The sequence below is a fragment of the Manis pentadactyla genome, chromosome 12, assembly GCF_030020395.1.
Source record: "Manis pentadactyla isolate mManPen7 chromosome 12, mManPen7.hap1, whole genome shotgun sequence".
NCBI classification, from domain to species: Eukaryota; Metazoa; Chordata; class Mammalia; order Pholidota; family Manidae; genus Manis; species Manis pentadactyla.
In genome coordinates, this window is record NC_080030.1 from 67,337,533 (window position 1) to 67,357,355 (window position 19,823).

The following is a 19,823-nucleotide window of genomic DNA, read 5'->3' on the forward strand; positions in this document are numbered from 1 at the left end:
CCCCTTTGTTGTTTTAACTGATTTTATTCATATTGCTTGATAATGGAGGGCAGGCACTTAAATGTTTACTTTAACCCATTTTTACCCAGCACTTACTGCTTTATAGTTTATATATAATGTTTGTAAACCAAATAAATACTTTGGGTCTCTTGGTAACTTCAACTTCATCCTTTTCCTTTTTGAATGAACAAAATGTAAATTTACACTGTATCATTTTAAACTGTACTGATTTTTAATATTCTTTTTTCCAGATACCGTGTTTGTGTGGCAGTGCCCCATGTTTGCTGTGCCGATGCTGTCCTAGTGGAAACAACTCCACTGTAACTAGGCTTATCTATGCATTTTTCTTACTTGTTGGAGTGTGTGTAGCTTGTGTAATGTTGATACCAGGAATGGAAGAACAACTGAATAAGGTTAGTCTTTTTTTAAAATAACTGAACCTGTAGTATGTGTGTGCATAAAACTGATGTTTGTGCATTGGAAACATGAAGTAGGATAATAACGTATCCTAGTTTTAGTGGCTCATAATCTTTTTAGAAAAGGCAGACAATGTAAAGCAGCTTATTAAATTTCTGTGGTGGTAGTACAGAAAATGTGCAGTGGTATTAAAAGGAAATAAATAATTCTAGCCAAGGTATGTGTCAGTGGATCGCATGGAAAAAGTGACATGTAAAGAATAAGTAAAACTTTGGTATGCAAAGATTGAAAAATAGGAAGCAGAATGAGCATAAAGAGCTTTTTAAGCAGAATATATATGCTTTAGGGAGATTGATCTGATTATTAGGAAATAAATAAAGCAGTTAATGTGGAGGCTGTTCCTAAGGTATAAGCAAAAAGTGTGTATAGGCCCTGAAACAAATGGACTGAATCTGCATTTAAATATCAGCAATAATAGAATAATAATAGGTTCAGCTCTTAGACAACAGGGAGGAAACTTGCTGTTAACTCAGAAAAAAATGTGAGGTGTTTTATTTTTAAAATTTTTCAGGGAGGCAGGTTGTAAAAGATGTGGAAAACAGTTTACAACATTGATTTGGGGGTAGTGCACTCTGTGTGTGTGTGTGTGTGTGTGTGTGTGTGTGTGTGTGTGTATGCAGCAGAAAGAAAACATGGGTGTGTAGCTAAAAAAAAATAAGAGCAGGAGGTGTTTGGGGTAGAGATGAAAATTGAAAACATGAGATCATATACTGAAAAAGAGTTCAAAGTTAGCAAAGCTAGTGTAGAAAAACTCTTAACTGAAGGGGATTGGTGAAAAAGGGGAATTGTTGAAAGAACAATGAAAAAGGAAGAACCATGAGGATGTACTCTTGTGCAGGCCTCAAGAACAGAATGTTTGGCAGCTAGTACATTATCAGTGTCTTAAAACATGTAGTTTCCTTAAGAGTGCTGGGACCAGGTAGTGAGAGAAGAAATCAGATGGCCGTGAGGAAATGTATCCAGTGGATATAAACTGCTGATTTAAGGAGTTTTGTAATGAAGATGGTGTTCAGAGGGAAGCTGAGTTAAGAAAAGGATTTTTAGGATGGGAAGATTTAATCATTTATGAGAGTAGTCAAAGATAAGAGATCTAATCTGTGATCCCCAAAAAGATGGCAGCATGAGAGGTGAGACAGAGGCCTCCTCCCAGAACCACATATAGTATGAAAATATAATTAATACAGCTAATCCTAAAAAAGTAACAGGAAAAAAGGCTGCGCCAGACTGCATATACCTAGAGAAAAGAAGAGGCCTCACGGAACAGGGTAACATACCAAGGTAATGATCCAGCAGGACCCAAGCCCTTCCTCCACCCCAGCTCACTGGTGGGAGGAAGAGAAATGGAGTGGGAGGGCTTAGAAGCCTAGAAGTGCTGAGCACCAAGCCCTGGAGATATGCTCTGGGAGCATGAACGTACATTGCATGGTGCTCTGGAGATTAGTGGGGTTGGAAAGCTAAGACAGGCGGACTACTTGGAGAGACTGAGATTCCAGCCGCTTGTGGAAAACAGGGATCCACATCTGGTTGCTCTGGGACAAAAAGAAAGGCAGGCAGTCTGAGAGACTTCTTAACAGTGAGAGGGCTGCTAAAGGGGAAAGGACTGCACAGAGCTTACTGCCCAGGAGAAATGACAGGTGGACAAAATTGTCCAGATGCGCTCTGCCCTGCAGGTTGGGAACTTTTAGGAGCTTCAGACACTCCATCCCCCTGGCTGGCTATGCAGCTCCAAGGACCCCACTGTGATATGTATCGTGCTTTGCCTTCCTCCCAGCTGGCACTGGCTTGAAAACTGGCAGCCCCTGCCCTGGCATCAGGCCAACCAGAGGGAGGCCCCCACCTATGGCAGCTACAAAATCAAAGCACAGAGGCTTACACCTGTGCACTCAGCCCACTTGTTCTGGCGGTGGATACAGGCACAGCAGCCCGGACACAGGAAACAACTCTTTACCCAGCCAAGGCACCAGTGCTGCTCCCTGCGACCCCACACATCACTCCAGGGGCTGAGCAGCTCCAGAGAGTAGAGCTTCTGGGCACTAGAGGGCGCCACATACAAATAATGAAATGACAAGGGAACCTGGTTAAAACCAAAATCCCACAAACACCAGAAAAAGAGCCAAGTGGAACTGAACTCATCACTCTTCCTGAAAGAGATTTCAAATTAAAAATAATAAACACGCTCATGGAGGTACAGAAAAATATTCAAGAACTCAGGGTAGAATTCCGGACTGAGATTCTGTCAGTAAGGAATGCAATTTCTGAAATGAAACATAGAATGGAGTGATTTAAAAAAGCACATTAGATGTTGTAGAAGAGATGTAGATGGAATATAAATTAGAGAACAGGAATACAAAGAAGCTGAGGCACAGAGAGAAAAAAGGATTTCTAGGAATGAAAGAATATTGAGAGAACTGTGTGACCAATCCAAACAGAATAATATTCACATTATAGGGGTACCAGAAGAAGAAAAGAGAAAAAGGGATAGAAAGTGTCTCTAAGGAGGTAATTGCTGAAAAAATCCCCAATCTGGGGAAGGAGATAGTCTCTCAGGCCATGGAGGTGCATAGATCTCCCAACAAAAGGGAATCAAGGCAGATAACACCAAAACATTTAATAATTAAAATGGCAAAGACCAAGGATAAGGACAGAATATTAAAAGCAGCCAGAGAGAGAAAAAAGATCACATACAAAGGAACACGCATCAGGCTATCATCAGACTTCTCAAAAGAAACCTTACAGGCCAGAAAGGAGTGACGTGATATTATTTAATGCAATGAAGCAGAAGGGCCTCGAACCAAGAATACTCTATCTGGCAAGATTATCATTTAAATTTGAAGGAGTGAATAAAAAAATTTCCAGATAATCAAAAACTGAGAGAATTTACCTCCCACAAATTGTCTCTACAGTGTATTTTGGAGGGACTGCTATATATGGAAGTGTTCCTTAGACTAAATAGCTGTCACCAGGGGAAATAAAAACACAGTAAAGAAAGTAGAACAATTCATTACTAAGCAGATGCAAAATCAAATCAGCTACCCCAAAGTCAGTCAAGGGATAGACAAATAGTACCGAATGTGATACCTAATATATAAAGAATGGAAGAGGAAGAAAAAGAAGGGAAAAAAGTAAAAAACCTTTAGATTGTGTTTGTGATAGCTAGTGAGTTAAATTACACTATTAGTAAGGAAGTTTCCTGTGAACCTTTGGTAACCACAAATCTAAAGCCTGCAATGGCAATAAGTACAGACCTATTGAAAATCACCCTAAATGTCAGTGGCCTGAATGCACCAATCAAAAGACATAGAGTCCCTGATTGGATAAAAAAACAAGACCCATCTATATGCTGCCTACAAGAGACTCACTTTAAACCCAAACACATACACAGACTAAAAGTAAAGGGATGGAAAAAGGTATTTCATGCAACTTAATAGAGAGAAAAAAGCAGGCATTGCAGTACTTGTTTCAGACAAAATAGACTTCAAAAGAAAGTCACGAGAGACAAAAGCAGGGCATTACATAATGTTAAAGGGGGTCAATCCCAAAAGAGGATATAACCATTATAAATATCTATGCACCCAACACAGGAGCACCTATATATGTGAAACAAACACTAACAGAAATAAAGGGGAAAATAGAATGCAATGCATTCATTTTAGGAGATTTCAACACACCACTCACTCCAAAGGAAAGCTCAGCCAGGCAGAAAATACGTAAGAACACAAAGGTACTGAACAACACATTAGAACAGTTGGACATAACAGACATCTACAGAACACTCCACCCAAAAGCAACAGAATACACATTCTTCTCAAGTGCACATGGAACATTTTTTAGAATTGATCATATATTAGGCCACAAAAAGAGCCTCACTAAATTCAAAAAGTTGAAATTGTACCAACCAGCTTCTCAAAGCACAAAGGTAAGAAACTAGAAATAAATTACACAAAGAAAACAAAAAGCTCACAAACACATGGAGGCTTAACAACATGCTCCTAAATAATCCATGGGTCAATGACCAAATAAAAACTGAGATCAAGCAATATGTGCAGACAAAAGACAACAATAATTCAACACCGCAAAATCTGTGGGATGTTGCGAAGGCTGTGCTAAGACAGAAGTATACTGCAATACAGGCCTACCATAGGAAAGAAGAACAATCCCAAATGAACAGTCTAAACTCAAAATTAATGAAACTAGAAAAAGAAGAACAAATGAGGTCCAAAGTTAGTAGAAGGAGGGACATAATAAAGATTAGAGCAGAAATAAATAAAATTGAGAAGAATAAAACAATAGGAAGAATCAGTGAAAGCAGAAGCTGGTTCTTTGAGAAAATAAGCAAAATAGAGAAACCCCTAGCCAGACTTTATCAAGAAAAAAAGAGAGTCTACACACATAAACAGAATGAGAAATGAGAAAGTAAAAATCACTATGGACACTATAGAAATATAAAGAAGTATTAGAGAATACTATGAAAAATTATACACTAACAAACTGGATAGCCTAGAAGAACTGAACAAGTTTCCAGAAAACTACAACATTCCAAGGCTGACCCAGTAAGAAACAAAGTCTGAACAGACCATTTATCAGCAAGGAAATTGAATTGGTAATCAAAAGACCACCTAAGAACAAAACCCTGGACCAGATGGCTTCACCGTTGAATTTTATTAAACTTTAAGTGAGGACCTAATACCCATCCTCCTTAGTTTTAAAAAGTAGAAGAGGTGGGAATACTCGCAAACTCATTCTCTGAGGTCAACATCACTCTGATACCCAAACCAGGCAATAACACCACAAAAAAATTATCCATATCCCTGATGAACATAGATGCAAAAATCCTCAACAAAATACAAGTAAATTGAATCAAAAAAATTCATCAAAAAGGTCATCCATCATGATCAAGTAGGATTTATTCCAGGGATGCAGGGATGGTACAATATTGGAAAATCCATCAACAACATCTACCATATGAACAAAAAGAAGGACAAAAACCACATGATCATCTCCATAGATGCTAAAAAAGCACTAGACAAAATTCAACATCTATTTTTAATAAAAACTTTCAACAAAATGTGTATAGAGGGCAAGTACCTCAACATAATAAAGGCCATATATGAGAAACCACAGACAACATCATACTCAACAGTAAAAAGCTGAAAGCTTTTCCTCTAAGATGAGGAATAAGAAAAGGATGCCCAGTCTCCCCACTTTTATTCAACATAGTTCTGTAGTCCTAGCCATGGCAGACAACACAAAGAAATATAAGGCATCCAGATTGGTAAAGAAGAAGATCTGTTTACAGATGACATGGTATTGCACATAAAAAACCTGAAAGAATCCACTCCAAAACTATTAGATCTAATGTCTGAATTCAGCAAAGTTGCAGGATACAAAATTAATACACAGAAATTGCATTCCTATACACTAACTATGAACTAGCAGAAAGAGAAATCAGAAACACAATTCCATTCACAGTTGCATCAAAAAGAATAAAATCCCTAGGAATAAACCTAACCAAGTAAGTGAAAGACCTATACTCTAAAAACTACAAGGCACTCATGAGAGGAATTAAAGAAGATACCAATCAATGGAAACACATCTCGTGCTCCTGGATAGGAAGAATTATTCTTAAAATTGCCAACCTGCCTAAAGTAATTGAGTGCAATCGCTATCAAAATACCAACAGCATTCTTCAACAAACTAGCACAAATAGTTCTAAAATTTATATGGAATCACAAAAGCTCCCCCAAATAGCCAAATGAATCCTGAGAAGGAAGAATAAAGCTGGAGGGATTATTTATGCTCCCCAACTTCAAGCTCTACTACAAAGCCACAGTAATCAAGACAATTTGGTACTGGCACAGGACAGAACCATAGACCAATGGAACAGACTAGAGAGCCCTGATATAAACCTAAGCATGTATCATCAATTAATATGTGATAAAGGAGCCATGGACATACAATGGGGAAATGACAGCCTCTTCAACAACTGGTGTTAGCAAAACTGGATAGCTACATGCAAGACAATGAAACTGGATTATTATCTAACCCCATATGCAAATGTAAACTCAAAATGAATCAAAGACCTGAATGTAAGTCATGAAACCAAAAAACTTGTAGAAGACAACATAGGCAAAAATGTCTTGAATATAAACATGAGCAACTTTTTCCTGAATGCATCTCCTCAGGCAAGGGAAACAAAGGTAAAATGAACAAATGGGACTACATCATGCTAAAAAGCTTTCTGTACAGCAAAGGACACCATCAGCAGAACAAAAAGGCATCATACGGTATGGGAGAACATATTTGTAAATGACATACCTGACGGGGTTAACATCCGAAATACATAAAGAACTCACATACCTCAAGACCCAGAAAGCAAATAACCCTATTAAAAATGGGCGGAGGATATGAATAGACACTTTTCCAAGGAAGGAATTCAGATGGCCAACAGGCACATGAAAAGATGCTCCACATCGCTAATTATCAGGAAAATGCAGATGAAAACCACAATGAGATATCACTTCACGCTAGTTAGGATGGCCAGTATCGCAAAGACTAAGAACAACAAATGCTGGCAAGGATGCGGAGAAAGGGGAACCCTCCTAACACTGCTGGTGGGAGTAGGAATGTAAGCTAGTTAAACCATTGTGGAAAGCAATATGGAGGTTCCTCAAAAAACTGAAAGTAGAAATTCCATTGGACCCTGGAATTCCACTTTTGTAATTTACCCAAAGAATATAATTACTCAGATTCAAAAAGACATATTTACCCCTATATATTTTGCAGCACTATTTACAATAGCCAAGATATGGAAGCAACCTAAGTGTCCATCATAGATGAATGTGTAAAGAAGAGGTGGTACATATGCAGAGTGAAACACTATTCAGCCATAAGAAAGAAACAAATCCTACCATTTGCGACAACATGGGTGGAGCTCGAGGGTATTATGCTCAGTGAAATAAGTCAGGCAGAGAAAGACAAATACCAAATGATTTCTGTCTTTTGTAGAGTATAACAATAAAGCAGAACTGAAGGAACAAAACAGCAGCATACTCACAGACTCCAAGAAAGGACTAGTGGTTACCAAAGGGGTGGGCTGGGAAAGGGCAGGAGAAGGGGATTGAGGGTATTATGATTACCTTACATGGTGTGTAGGGAGACCATGGGGAACACAAGACAAGTAGTGACTTTGTGGCATCTTACTACACTGATGGACAGTGACTGCAGTGGGTATGTGTGGTACTCTATAATATCAGTGAATGTATCAACCACATTGTTTTTCTTGTGAAACCTTCATAAGAGTGTATATCAGTGATACCTTAATAAAAAAAGCATCTAATCTCTGAAAGGTGGGGTAGGTGATCAATAGGAGGTATAGAAGTTAGCTTCCTTCCAAGGCAAGATGAATGACAGTAGAAAATAAGAGGTTAAGAGAGTTTTTGTGTCAGTTGACCTCCATTTTAAAGCACAGTTGTCTGCTTGGGGTGGTCTTGGGGTAAGGAAAAGTAAGTTTAGGAAGTGAGGTTATTAAGATTGTGAAAGTAGCTAGCATCGTGCATGGCGTATGTGAGTGCTGAATTAATGTTATTGAAGTCCTCAGTATAAGCAAAAGACATGGCAAGAGACATTTATATAGTTCCATGGATCCAGTTGACCATGGTTATGAATAGTTTATCACCTCCTTCTCTGCTTTCTGAAGTTCATCAAGGATTTGCATTACCTAGAGGAGTGCTTGTGATGCTTGTGATACGTATGGTTGTGTCCTTAGTACTGATAAGAGAATTGTGAATGGAAATGATACACATCATCCTCTTGGTGATGCAAGATATCCTTTCTTTTTATCATAACCTGTACATCATTCAAAATGGTAGCTTCTCCAACAGCCTGGCCTCCTGATCAGATAAACTGTTCAGGACCAATTACGTACACATTAATATGTTATATGAGCAAGAAATCTACCTTTTCTGTTTTAACCAGTGCTGTTTAGTAGGAGCTTCATCTGAAGATGCTTTTATTAACTTAATGATAGGAACTAGCCAGGTGGTATACTGTTCTCATATACAAAAAAGTGGAATGATTGAAGGTTAGTGTATGTTGCAAGTGAATATGGGTAAGTACATATTTACATAAGGTTTAAACTGGTTGGGAAGGTAAGATTTAAGTGAGACCAAGAAAGGATTTATAGACTATCGTAGAAACTACCAAAAAGGAAGTTAGCACCTCCATATGCTTAAATACAATTTCAAGTTCTTGGTTTTAAAGGTAGAAATTAGCAGTTATATTTTGGCATATTGGTTTGCTTTAACATTTTCTAGAGGAAATAATTCCTTCTCATACATACAAATAATGCATGTACTTCTGATGACTACTCCCATTTCCTTCACTTAAAAATATGTATTTTTTGTATTCTGATTCTAATGTGACTTTCTAAAATGGTCATAAATCTTTTTCAAGATTCTAAATTTAAAAACAAATCGCTTTCAGTTGTTGTAATGGTAATCCAAATCCATTCTTTATCAGAAATAACACTTGTAGAATACAGGATCAAACTCAAAATAAATTTAAGTAGCATTGGCTTTGAAAAGCCATCATTGTTCTCTTTAGCATTTAGGAATGGATTAGGTACTCTAATTTTTTCAGCTTTTATTGATTGTATTCTTTTTTCCATTCTTAATACAGGTAATTCATTATATCATAGAGGAATGCAAGTTTTTAAACATTGAGAATAAATCTGCAAGTCAAAAGCACAGAGTTGCATTGGCATTTGTAGTTATTGTGTGCTCACATAACGTGAAAAATGAGTTAAACTTTTATTGGATGAGTATGTTCCAGACTTCATTACATAGCACAAACTATAAAATGAACTTCAGCTTTCTAAACCTTTTACTTAGATTGTCTTACTATACATAATTTTAATTTTTACTTGAAAATATTCTAGGTCACTAACTTTTGTTTTTGTAGATTCCTGGATTTTGTGAGAACGAGAAAGGTGTTGTCCCTTGTAATATTCTGGTCGGCTATAAAGCTGTATACCGTTTGTGCTTTGGCTTGGCTATGTTCTATCTTCTTCTCTCTCTACTAATGATCAAAGTGAAGAGCAGCAGTGATCCTAGAGCTGCAGTGCACAATGGGTAAGGTTTTGAATAAAGTTCAATATAAAAAAGTCTGGTAGCCTCTTAGTATGTGTTAAAAACTAAATAAACTTACATTGTTTTTAGAATTATTTTTCTATTCATGAATGATATAAAATCCTCTCTGCTAGAGAATATCAGATTTTTAAAAATATAAAATAGAAGTTTTGGGCCATTTTTGGTATAATTCCTGACACACAATGTTTTATATTTTCATCACAAAAAGGTGTTCTATATCTGTAACTAACAATGCAGAGCTTACTCCTCCTTCTCCCCTTACAGCTTTTGGTCAAGACCAGTCTTGAAACTGAACTCGGGTCCTTAGACCTACAGTACAGGCAAATTGAAAAACTTTATTCCTGAACAGTGTGATGGATTTTCTAAATGGTTTGGTTATACTAGGTAACCTAGAAAAAAACCTCATGGTCCCTTTTAGAGCACTATTTCTCTTATTCAGTTTGAATTTTTTAAATTTTATCTCTATCTTTTCTTTCCCATAAGTTAAAAAAAACGATTTTGAGTATCTGCTATTGCTTATTTATTAACTTATACTATCAAAGACAGGAAAAACGAACCAGTGAAATATTAATATTCATGATTTTATTTTATTTTGTCCCCTTCCTTAGTCATTAGGTTTTTTACAATTTTCTTTAGAAATTCTTGTAACCACTTTATTTAATGTGTTTTTAAACATTTTTCAAATACATTACAGAATGTCTTTCATAACCATTCTCCAAGATGGCACTCTTTTCAAAGTAGCATGATGTGTAGCACTCTTAACAGCTATCTTTGTTATATGTTCTTTTAAATTGAGATACAATTCACATATAACATTGTGTAGGTTTAATGTGTACTAATTGTTGATTTCATAACCATTTTTTAATTTTTTATTTTTTGGTACATTAATCTACAATTACATGAGGGACATTATGTTTACTAGACTCCCCCCATCACCAAGTCTCCCCAAAAAACCCCATTATAGTCACTGTTCATCAACATAGTAAGATCCAACAACAAAACTAATGTTAAGAGTCTGTTTCATTGTTCTCTTCTTAGTATCAGTATCCTCCTACTATCTTTTATTATAAAGTACCTGTAGAATCACTACTTGTCTTCTCTGTGTTGCACAGCCCTCCCTGTGCCCCCCCGCCCCACATTATACATGCTAATCGTAATGCCCCCTTTCTTCCCCACCCTTATCCCTCCCTTCCCACCCATCCTTCCCAGTCTCTTTCCCTTTGGTAACTGTTAGTCCATTCTTGGGTTCTGTGATTCTGCTGTTGTTTTGTTCCTTCAGTTTTTTTCTTTGTTCTTATACTCCACAGATGAGTGAAATCATTTGGTATTTGTCTTTCTCTGCCTGGCTTATTTCACTGAGCATAATACCCTCTAGCTCCATCCATGTTGTTGCAAATGGTAGGATTTATTTTCTTCTTATGGCTGAATAATATTCCATTGTGTATATGTACCACATCTTCTTTATCCATTCATCTCCTGATGGACACTTAGATTGCTTCCATTTCTTGGCTATTGTAAAAAGTGCTGCGATAAACATACGGGTGCATATGTCTTTTTGAAACTGGGCTGCTGTATTAGGGTAAATTCCTAGAAGTGGAATTCCTGGGTCAAATAGTATTTCTATTTTGAGCTTTTAAAGGAACTTCATACTGCTTTCCACAATGGTTGAACTAGTTTACATTCCCACCAGCAGTGTAGGAGGATTCCCCTTTCTTCACAACCTCACCAACATTTGTTGTTGTTTGTCTTTTGGATGGTGGCCATCCTTACTGGTGTGAGGCGATGCCTCATTGTGGTTTTAATTTGCATTTCGCTGATGACTAGCAATGTGGAGCATCTTTTCTTGTGTCTGTTGGCTATCTAAATTTCTTCTTTGGAGAACTGTCTGTTCAGCTCCTCTGCCCATTTTTTAATTGGATTATTTGCTTTTTGTTTGTTGAGGTGCGTGAGCTCTTTATATATTTTGGATGTCAACCCTTTATCGGATCTGTCATTTATGAATATATTCTCCCACACTGTAGGATGCCTTTTTGTTCTATTGATGGTGTCCTTTGCTGTACAGAAGCTTTTCAGCTTGATATAGTCCCACTTGTTCATTTTTGCTTTTGTTTCCCTTGCCCAGGGAGATATGTTCATAGAGTCACTCATGTTTATGTCCAAGAGATTTTTGCCTATGTTTTTTTCTAAGAGTTTTATGGTTTCATGACTTACATTCAGGTCTTTGATCCATTGTGAATTTACTTTTGTGTATGGAGTTAGACAGTGATCCAGTTTCTTTCTCTTCCATGTAGCTGTCCAGTTTTGTCATCACCAGCTTTTGAAGAGGCTGTCATTTCCCCATTTTATGTTCATGGCTCCTTTATCATATATTTCATAACCTTTTATATTGCAATATGATTGCCATCATAGCATTAGATTTATACCTCTGTCTCATCACATAATTATTATTTCTTTTTTTGTTGTGAGAACAGTTACTATAGTCTCTTCGTGCCTTTGAAGTCTAAAGTACAGTATTGCTTTTTATTTATTCTCCAGTATTTATTTACTAGTTGCAAGTTTGTCCCCTTAACAACATCTCCCAGTTCCCCCACTTGACAGACTGGAAACCACCATCATGTTCTCTGGTTTTACAAGTACAATTTTTCAGATTCCATATTAGTGATAGTATACAGTATTTGTCTTTTTCTGGCCTATCTTACTTAGCATAATGTCCTCCAGGTCCAACCATGTTGTTGAAAGTACCAGGATTTTCTTTTTTTTCTTTTTCTTTTTGTGGCTGTATAATATTACAGTGTGTGTTTACACCACAGTTTTTTTGTCCATTTATCCATTGATAGACACTTAGATTGTTTTCATATCTTGCCCACTCTGGATGATGCTGCAGTTAACATGGAAGAGCAGAAATCTTTCTGGTATCCAATTTTTATTTCCTTTGGATATATACCTAGAAGTAAAATGGCTGGATCATGTGCTAGATCATATGCTGGATCAGTTCTATTTTTAATTACTTGAGGAAACTTCATACTGTTTCCCATAGTGGCTGAAGTAGTTTACATTCCTACCAGCAGTGCACAAGGGTTCCCTTCTCACCACATCCTTGCTAACATTTTTATTTTTTGTCTTCTTGATGATAGCCATTGTAACAGGGGTGAGATGATACCTCATAATGGTTTTTTAAATTTACATTTCCCTAATCATTAGTGATATTGAACACCTTTTCATATACCCATTTTTGGTTATTTGTGTGTCTCCTTTGGAAAAGTAACTTTAGTTACTCTGGCTACTTTTTTAATCTGATTGCTTTTCTGGTTATTGAGTTATATGAGTTCTTTATATGTATCGGATATTAACCCCTTAACCAGTACATGCTTTGCAAATATTTTCTCCTGTTCTGTAGGCTGCTTTTCATTTCGTTGAGTATTCCTTTTGCTATGCAGAAACTTTTTAGTTTGATGTAGTGGCCCTCTTATCTTTGTGTTTGTGCTTTTAGTGTGTCATACAAAAACTCATTATCAAAACTAACTAATGTTAAGAGTCTGTTCTTTGTTCTCTTCTTAGTATCAGTATCCTCCTACTATCTTTTATTGTATCTGGTCTTAATGTTAAAATCTTCAATCCATTTTGAGTTAATTTTTGTGAGTGGTGTCAGATAGGAGCCCAATTTCTTTTTTCTGCTTTTGGTTATCCAGTTCACCCTGTACTATCTGTTAAAGAGATTGTTCTTTCCCCATTGAGTGTTCCTGACTCCTCTGTCAAAGATTAGTGGATCAGAAATGCAGGGGTTTATTTCTATGCTCTCTGTCCAGTTCCATTGGCTTATGTGTCTAGTTTTAGGCCAGTACCAAACTATTTTGATTACTGTAGCTTTGTAGTATAGCTTGAAACCAGTGTTTAAATGTGGTACCTCCAGCTTTGTGGTTCTTTATCATCATTTGGCTATTTAGGGTCTTTTGTGGTTTCATACAAATTTTAGGATAGTTTTTTATATTTCTGTGAAAAGTGCTATTGAAACTATTATAGGGATTGCATTGAATCTGTAGATGGATTTGGGGAAGTACTATGGACATTTTAACAGCATTCTTCATATTCATGAACATGGGTATCTTACCATTTGTTTGTGTCTTTTTCACTTTCTTCAAAGTCTTGTAGTTTTCATTGTGCAGATCTTTCACTTCATTGGCTAAATGTTCTAGTATTTTATTGTTTCTGGTGCTATTGTGAGTGGGATAGTTTTCTTTTTTCTTTCAGGTATTTCCTTCTTAGTGTATAGAAATGCAGCTTCTTTATGTTGTTTTAATATCCTGTAACTTGTTCAATATGTTCATTAGTTTGAATAGTTGAGTCTTTAGGACTTTCTCTTTATAAGATCATATCATCTGCAAATACTGACAATTTTACTTTTTCCTTTACAATTCAGCCTTTTATTTTTTTTGTCTTACCTAATTGCTATAGCTAGGACTTCAGGTAAGTACTAATAAAAGTGGTGCGAATCAGTACCTTTGTATTGTTTCTAATTGTAGAGGAAAACCTTTCAATTGAAGTATGATATTAGCTGTGGGTTTGTTGTATATGGCCTTTATTAGATTGCGGTATGTTCCTTTTATACCCAGTTTGTTGAGGGGTTTTATCATGAAAAAATGTATTTTGTGAAATGCTTTTTCTGCATCTATTGTGATGGTCATGTGATTTTTATCTTTCATTCAATTATCACACTTATTACTTTGCATATTTTGAACCATCCTTGCATCCCAAGGACAAATCCCACTTGGTTGTGGTTCTATAATCCTAGTGTGTTGTTGAATTTGGTTTACTAATATTTTGAAAACTTTTGAATCAGTTTTCATCAGGAAAATTGTTCTATAGTTTTCTTGTAGTATCCTTTTTCTGACTTTGGCATCAAGTTAATACTGCCCTGGTAAAATTAATATGGAAGTGACCCTCCTCTTCATTTTTTTGGAAGAGTTTGAAAAGGATCGGCATTACTTTAAATGTTTGATAAAATTCACCAGTAAGTCCTCTGGTTTTGGATTTTTCTATGTTGGGAGGGTTTGGATTATTGATTCGGTCTTCTTCCTTGTTGGTCTGTTCAAATTTTCTATTCTTGATTTAGTTTTGATAAGATTGTTTCTAAGAATTTATCCTTTTTTTTTTTAGGTTATCTAATTTGTTGACATATAATTGTTCATAGCACTCTCTATGATCCTGTGTTTTTCTATAGTATTAGTTGTAAAGTCTCTACTTTCATTTACGATTTTTAGTCTTCAGGCTTTTTTTTTTTAGTCTAGCTAAAAGTTTTAAATTTTATCTTTTCAAAATATCAGCTCTAATTTCTTTGATCTTTTCTATTTTTCTCATCTCTGTTTTATTTGTTTACACTCTGGCGTTTATTTCCTCACTCTGCTAACTTCAGACTTGGTTCTTTTTTCTAGTCTTTGAGGTGAAAATTAAGTTGCTCATTTGAGATCTTTCTATTTATAGATATATTAGTTGTTATAATCTGCTTTTACAGTATCTATCCTAAGTTTTGTTATATATGTTGTTTCCGTTTTTGTTTGTTTTGAGATTTTCTTAAATTTCCCTTTTGGTTTCTGATTTCCTCAGTTTTTCAAGAGTGGGTTGTTTCTACATTGCTTATAAATTTTCATCTTTTCTCTGACTGGTTTCTAGTTTCATTCTTTTATGGTCAGAAAAGATACTTTGTATTATTTCAGTGTTCTTAAACTTGTTTAAACTTGTTTTGTGTCCTGTGTATGATCTGTCCTGGAGAATTCCATGGACATTTGAGAAGAATGTGTATGCTGTTGGATGGAATGTTCTGTAAATGTCTGCTAGGCCTATTTGGTCTAATGTATGGTTCAAGTCCAGTGTTTCCTTGTTGATTATCTGGATGACTTACCCATTTGCTGATAACCCGATATTGAAGTTCTCTGTTGTTACTGTCTTGTCCATTTCACCCATCAGATCTGTTTATATTTGCTTAATACATTTGGGTACTCTGAGATGGGTAGGTATATATTTACAATAGTTGTATCTTCTCTGTGAATTGACCCCTTTATCATTATATGATGTCCTCCTTTGTCTTTTGTCAATGCTTTTAGCTTAAAGTCTATTTTGTCTCATAGATGTATGCTAGCCATTTGCATGGAATATCTTTTACCATCTTTGTGTATGTATCCTTAAATTTGAAATGAGTCTTGTGTGCAGAATATGCAAGACTCTTTTGGGGTCTTGTTTTTATCTGTCCAGCAACTATGTTCCTTTTGATGGTGAGTTCAGTACATAGACATTTAGGGTAATGATTCATATTTAAGGTGTTACTAATGTCATTTTATTCATTGCTCTTTGGTTGGTTTGTATTTCCTTTTTTCCCCCCCTCCATTTCTGCCCACCTTTGTAAATTCGTGGTTTTCTGTGGTAGCATTCTATTTTTTCATTTATTTTTCTTTTGTGAATCTACTCTAGTTTTTTGCTTTGTGATTACTATGAGGCTTGCATGAAACATCTTAGAGATAAAACAGTTCATTTTAAGTTGATAGCAACTTAATTCCAATTGTATACCAAAGCTCAACTGATTTACTCCTCCCCTTTTATATTTTTGATGTCACAACTCTTTGTATTGTGTACTCATTAACACTTAAGAGTTTCTTTAATGTCTTTTTGTTTTAACTTTTATAGTTAATATATTATACTGTTACAGAATTAGAGTTTTCTGTGTATTTATCTTTGCTAGTGTGCTGCTGTATGCTTCCATGTGTTCTCATATCACTGGTGAACATCTTTTCATTTCAGTTTGAGGAACTGCTTTCACCAGTTTGTGAAAGGCAGGTATCTAGTAGTGGTAAACCTCAGCTTGCTTTTGTTTGTCTGGGAAAGGCTATTTCTCATGAAGGATAAGTTTGCCACATAGAGTATTCTTGGCTGGCAGATTTTATTCTTCAACATTTCAAGTATGTCCTTCCACTCTTTCCTGGCCCATAGCATTTCTGCTAAGAAATTCACTGATAGCCTCGTGGAAGATCCCTTTGTAGATTACAATCTTTTTTTTCTCTGATTGCTTTTAGGATTCTTTATTTTTCTTTTTTGACAGTTTTATTATATAATGTGTCTTAGAGAAGGTCTTTTTGCATTGAGGTAATAGTATGATCCATTAGTTTTGTAAACTTGGATGGCTAATACTTTTTGGGAAAGTATCAGGTATTTCTTTAAATAAACTTTCTGTTGCCCCCATCCCCCTCTCCTTTCCTCTGGAACCCTAATTATTCTAATATTTGAATCCTGCAGATAACATGGGCTTTCTTTGCTCTTTTCCATTCTTTTTCCTCTGTTCACCTGATTGGCTTATTTCAAAATTCATGTCTTCTTGGTCACTTGTTCTGTCTTTCATTTAAACTTCCCTGCTGCAGATATTCTCAATTGCATTTTTCATTTCTTCTGTTAATTTTTCAGCTCCAGAATTTAGTTCTTTTTAATGATTTCTTACTCTGCTGAATTTCTTGTTTTGTTCAGGTTTTTTTTTTCCGATTTCATTGTACTATCTTTCTGTATTTTCTTAAAGCTCATTAAGTTTCCTCAAAACAGTTATTTTGAGTTCTTCATCTGCTAGATTGCTAGATTCCATGTGTTTGAGCTCAGTTATTGGAGGATTGTTGTTAACCTTGTGGTGGTGAAATGTGTTCTTGATTCTTCATGTTCCTCGTAGCTTTGTGTTGCTGCTTTTACATTTGAAGTAGCAGACCCTGCAGATCCTCAGTTTTTGCCTTCACATGGGGTATACTGTTCATTGGTCCTGTTATTCCTGGGGTCCTCTCCAACCTCATATTTGCATGCCTGTCCCACACTTCTTGCTCCTTTTGTGGCTGAATTTTTTAAGCATTTGTGTCTTGCTGGTTCTTAAAACTCACCAGGCTAGCTACTGGAAATCTTTTCTGTGTTCCAGAAGGTGGCACTACAGTTCAAATTTTGTGATTTCTCTCTTGCCACAGACCGTGGTCTATTTTTCTCAGAGCATGCCTATTACTGGATCTGCTTTCCAGACCACACTCGGGAGTATACCCAAGAGGCTGGCTGCAGATTTTTAGCACTCAGAGTTCTGCCTTTTTTCCCCATCTCCTCACCCTCCTTAGCCGTGGAGGTCCTGCCTCGGTATTCTGGGTGCTGCTGGAGAGAAAGGTTTCTCCAGAATTGTTCTGTGAGAACTAGAGGGCCAGTGATGGCTTACAGCTCTCCTTTTCCCCAGTTGGAAAGGTTCCCACCAGATAGTGTTCATGCTTTGTCACCTTGGTTGAGGGGCAGTGCTGATAAAATTTCTCTTCCCATCTCTGTTGCACTGAAAACTTGTTTTTTTGTTTTTTTTTCATATGGAGTGCTAGAATGTCCTCTCAGGAGGGTTAGACTTATGCAAATTCTTTCTTGTCTGCTGTTATTTGCCCATATTAGCACTTTCCAGATTTTCCCCAATGATGGCCAGGAGGGTTGGGTCAGGTTTGTTGTTTCCATAGTCCATACCAAGGTCTGTTTGCCTACTACCAAATGCACAGGTGCAGGAGATTCCTCTGGGATCTCTTGGCATATATTTCTGGGTACTGCAACTACCACAGGAGCATTTTTGTTATGGATGAATTCCTAATTAGTTGTTAAAAATAGGGGGGCAAGAATTAAGGATGTCTTATGCCACCATGATGCTGAGTCTTAAAAGCTGGTTGTTTTAAGTTATCAGAGTTTTGGACAAGGCATTTATCACGTTTTTAAAACCTACTCATTTGTACAGTGTACCTTATTGCTTATTACCCTTTCACATATTATCCCACTCATGTAAAATAAACCTGTGAAAAGGAGCTAATATTCTCATTTTATCATAATGAATTAATGACAAATATATCTTTATTAAAACTGTCCTAAAACAGTTTTCATAATAGTCTTTACATCTCATTTTCAGGATATCCTCAGAACAGTCACATTAAGTGTAGCTGTTCTTTTAAGATGCTCTTAAAAGATTTCATATATGAAACTGCTGAATGAATGTTTACTAATAAAAATTATATTCCCTTTTGTTTTAGGTTCTGGTTCTTTAAATTTGCTGCAGCTATTGCAATTATTATTGGGGCTTTCTTCATTCCAGAAGGAACTTTTACAACTGGTGAGAAATTTTTTTTTTTAGGTGTGTGATGGTGTTATTTTATAATGAAACTGAAATAATTGTTGCTGGAAACTGTAACTACTTGTTTTTTAAAATTTTTTTCCAGCTGACAATATCAGGGTGTTTATGTTAAATTCTGTTTTCCCTTTGTGATTGTAAAAATGTAATAATACTCATTTGTGTGTGTGTGTGTATGTATGTTTTTTTCCAGTGTGGTTTTACGTAGGCATGGCAGGTGCCTTTTGCTTCATCCTCATACAGCTAGTCTTACTTATTGATTTTGCCCATTCATGGAATGAGTCATGGGTTGAAAAAATGGAAGAAGGAAACTCAAGATGTTGGTATGCAGGTAAGCTGTTTTCTTACACATTATTTTCAGGTAATTGAACTTTGAAGAGGAAAGAACAGATATGTAAACTTGGGAAATCATGATTTTTATGCACAATTTTTTTTGAGGAAGTTTTACCTTGAAGTTTGTGAGTGGCATCATATTACATTGTATCAGCCACTTGACTTGTTGAGAGAAGATTTGGTAAATGAATTAGGAACATACCAAACAACCGGGAAACAATCCAGAATACCCTAAATGGCTAAAATGCATGGTCCAAAGCCTGTTACTGGAGGGATATGCTTTTTACAGCTTAATTTCCTACTGTGCAGCATGTTAAAAGTAAAATACTAAAGAGGCTAGGACTGCTGGAAATAGATAAACAGTAGCATAATTAATAAACATTAGCAAGTGGAAAAAAATAAAAAGCAGCTCTGGAACATTTATAAAGTACAAAGATACCTTTATATGTATAAGTAATACCTAAGGGAATTCTAATAGTAGTGTAATTAATGTTTGTTTATAATGATGAGCTTGAGTCCTATGGTTATAGTATAAAACAGATGTTTACAAAAGGTGACAGATTAGGGGAGAGAACCAGGTTTAAGTACATATTCAAATATGTACTTGTGCAAATAGTAGGGACTGTGATGAAGTAGAGAGCATGAAGGCCCATCTAAAGTGTGTAGCTACTCCTCAGTTCCATCCACTGGTTGCCTTGGGGAAATGTGAACCC

General features: G+C 36.1%; 1 protein-coding gene across 1 annotated transcript in view; it reads left to right on the forward strand.

The window, feature by feature from the left end:
* SERINC1 (serine incorporator 1) overlaps positions 1 to 19,823 on the forward strand; it is a 39,533-nt gene that overhangs the window by 13,086 nt on the left and 6,624 nt on the right. The window contains exons 2-5 of the mRNA XM_036903925.2: positions 252 to 413; positions 9,436 to 9,605; positions 18,680 to 18,759; positions 18,971 to 19,108. Of these exons, the coding sequence (XP_036759820.1) occupies positions 252 to 413; positions 9,436 to 9,605; positions 18,680 to 18,759; positions 18,971 to 19,108 (550 nt within the window). The remainder of the gene's footprint in view (positions 1 to 251; positions 414 to 9,435; positions 9,606 to 18,679; positions 18,760 to 18,970; positions 19,109 to 19,823) is intronic.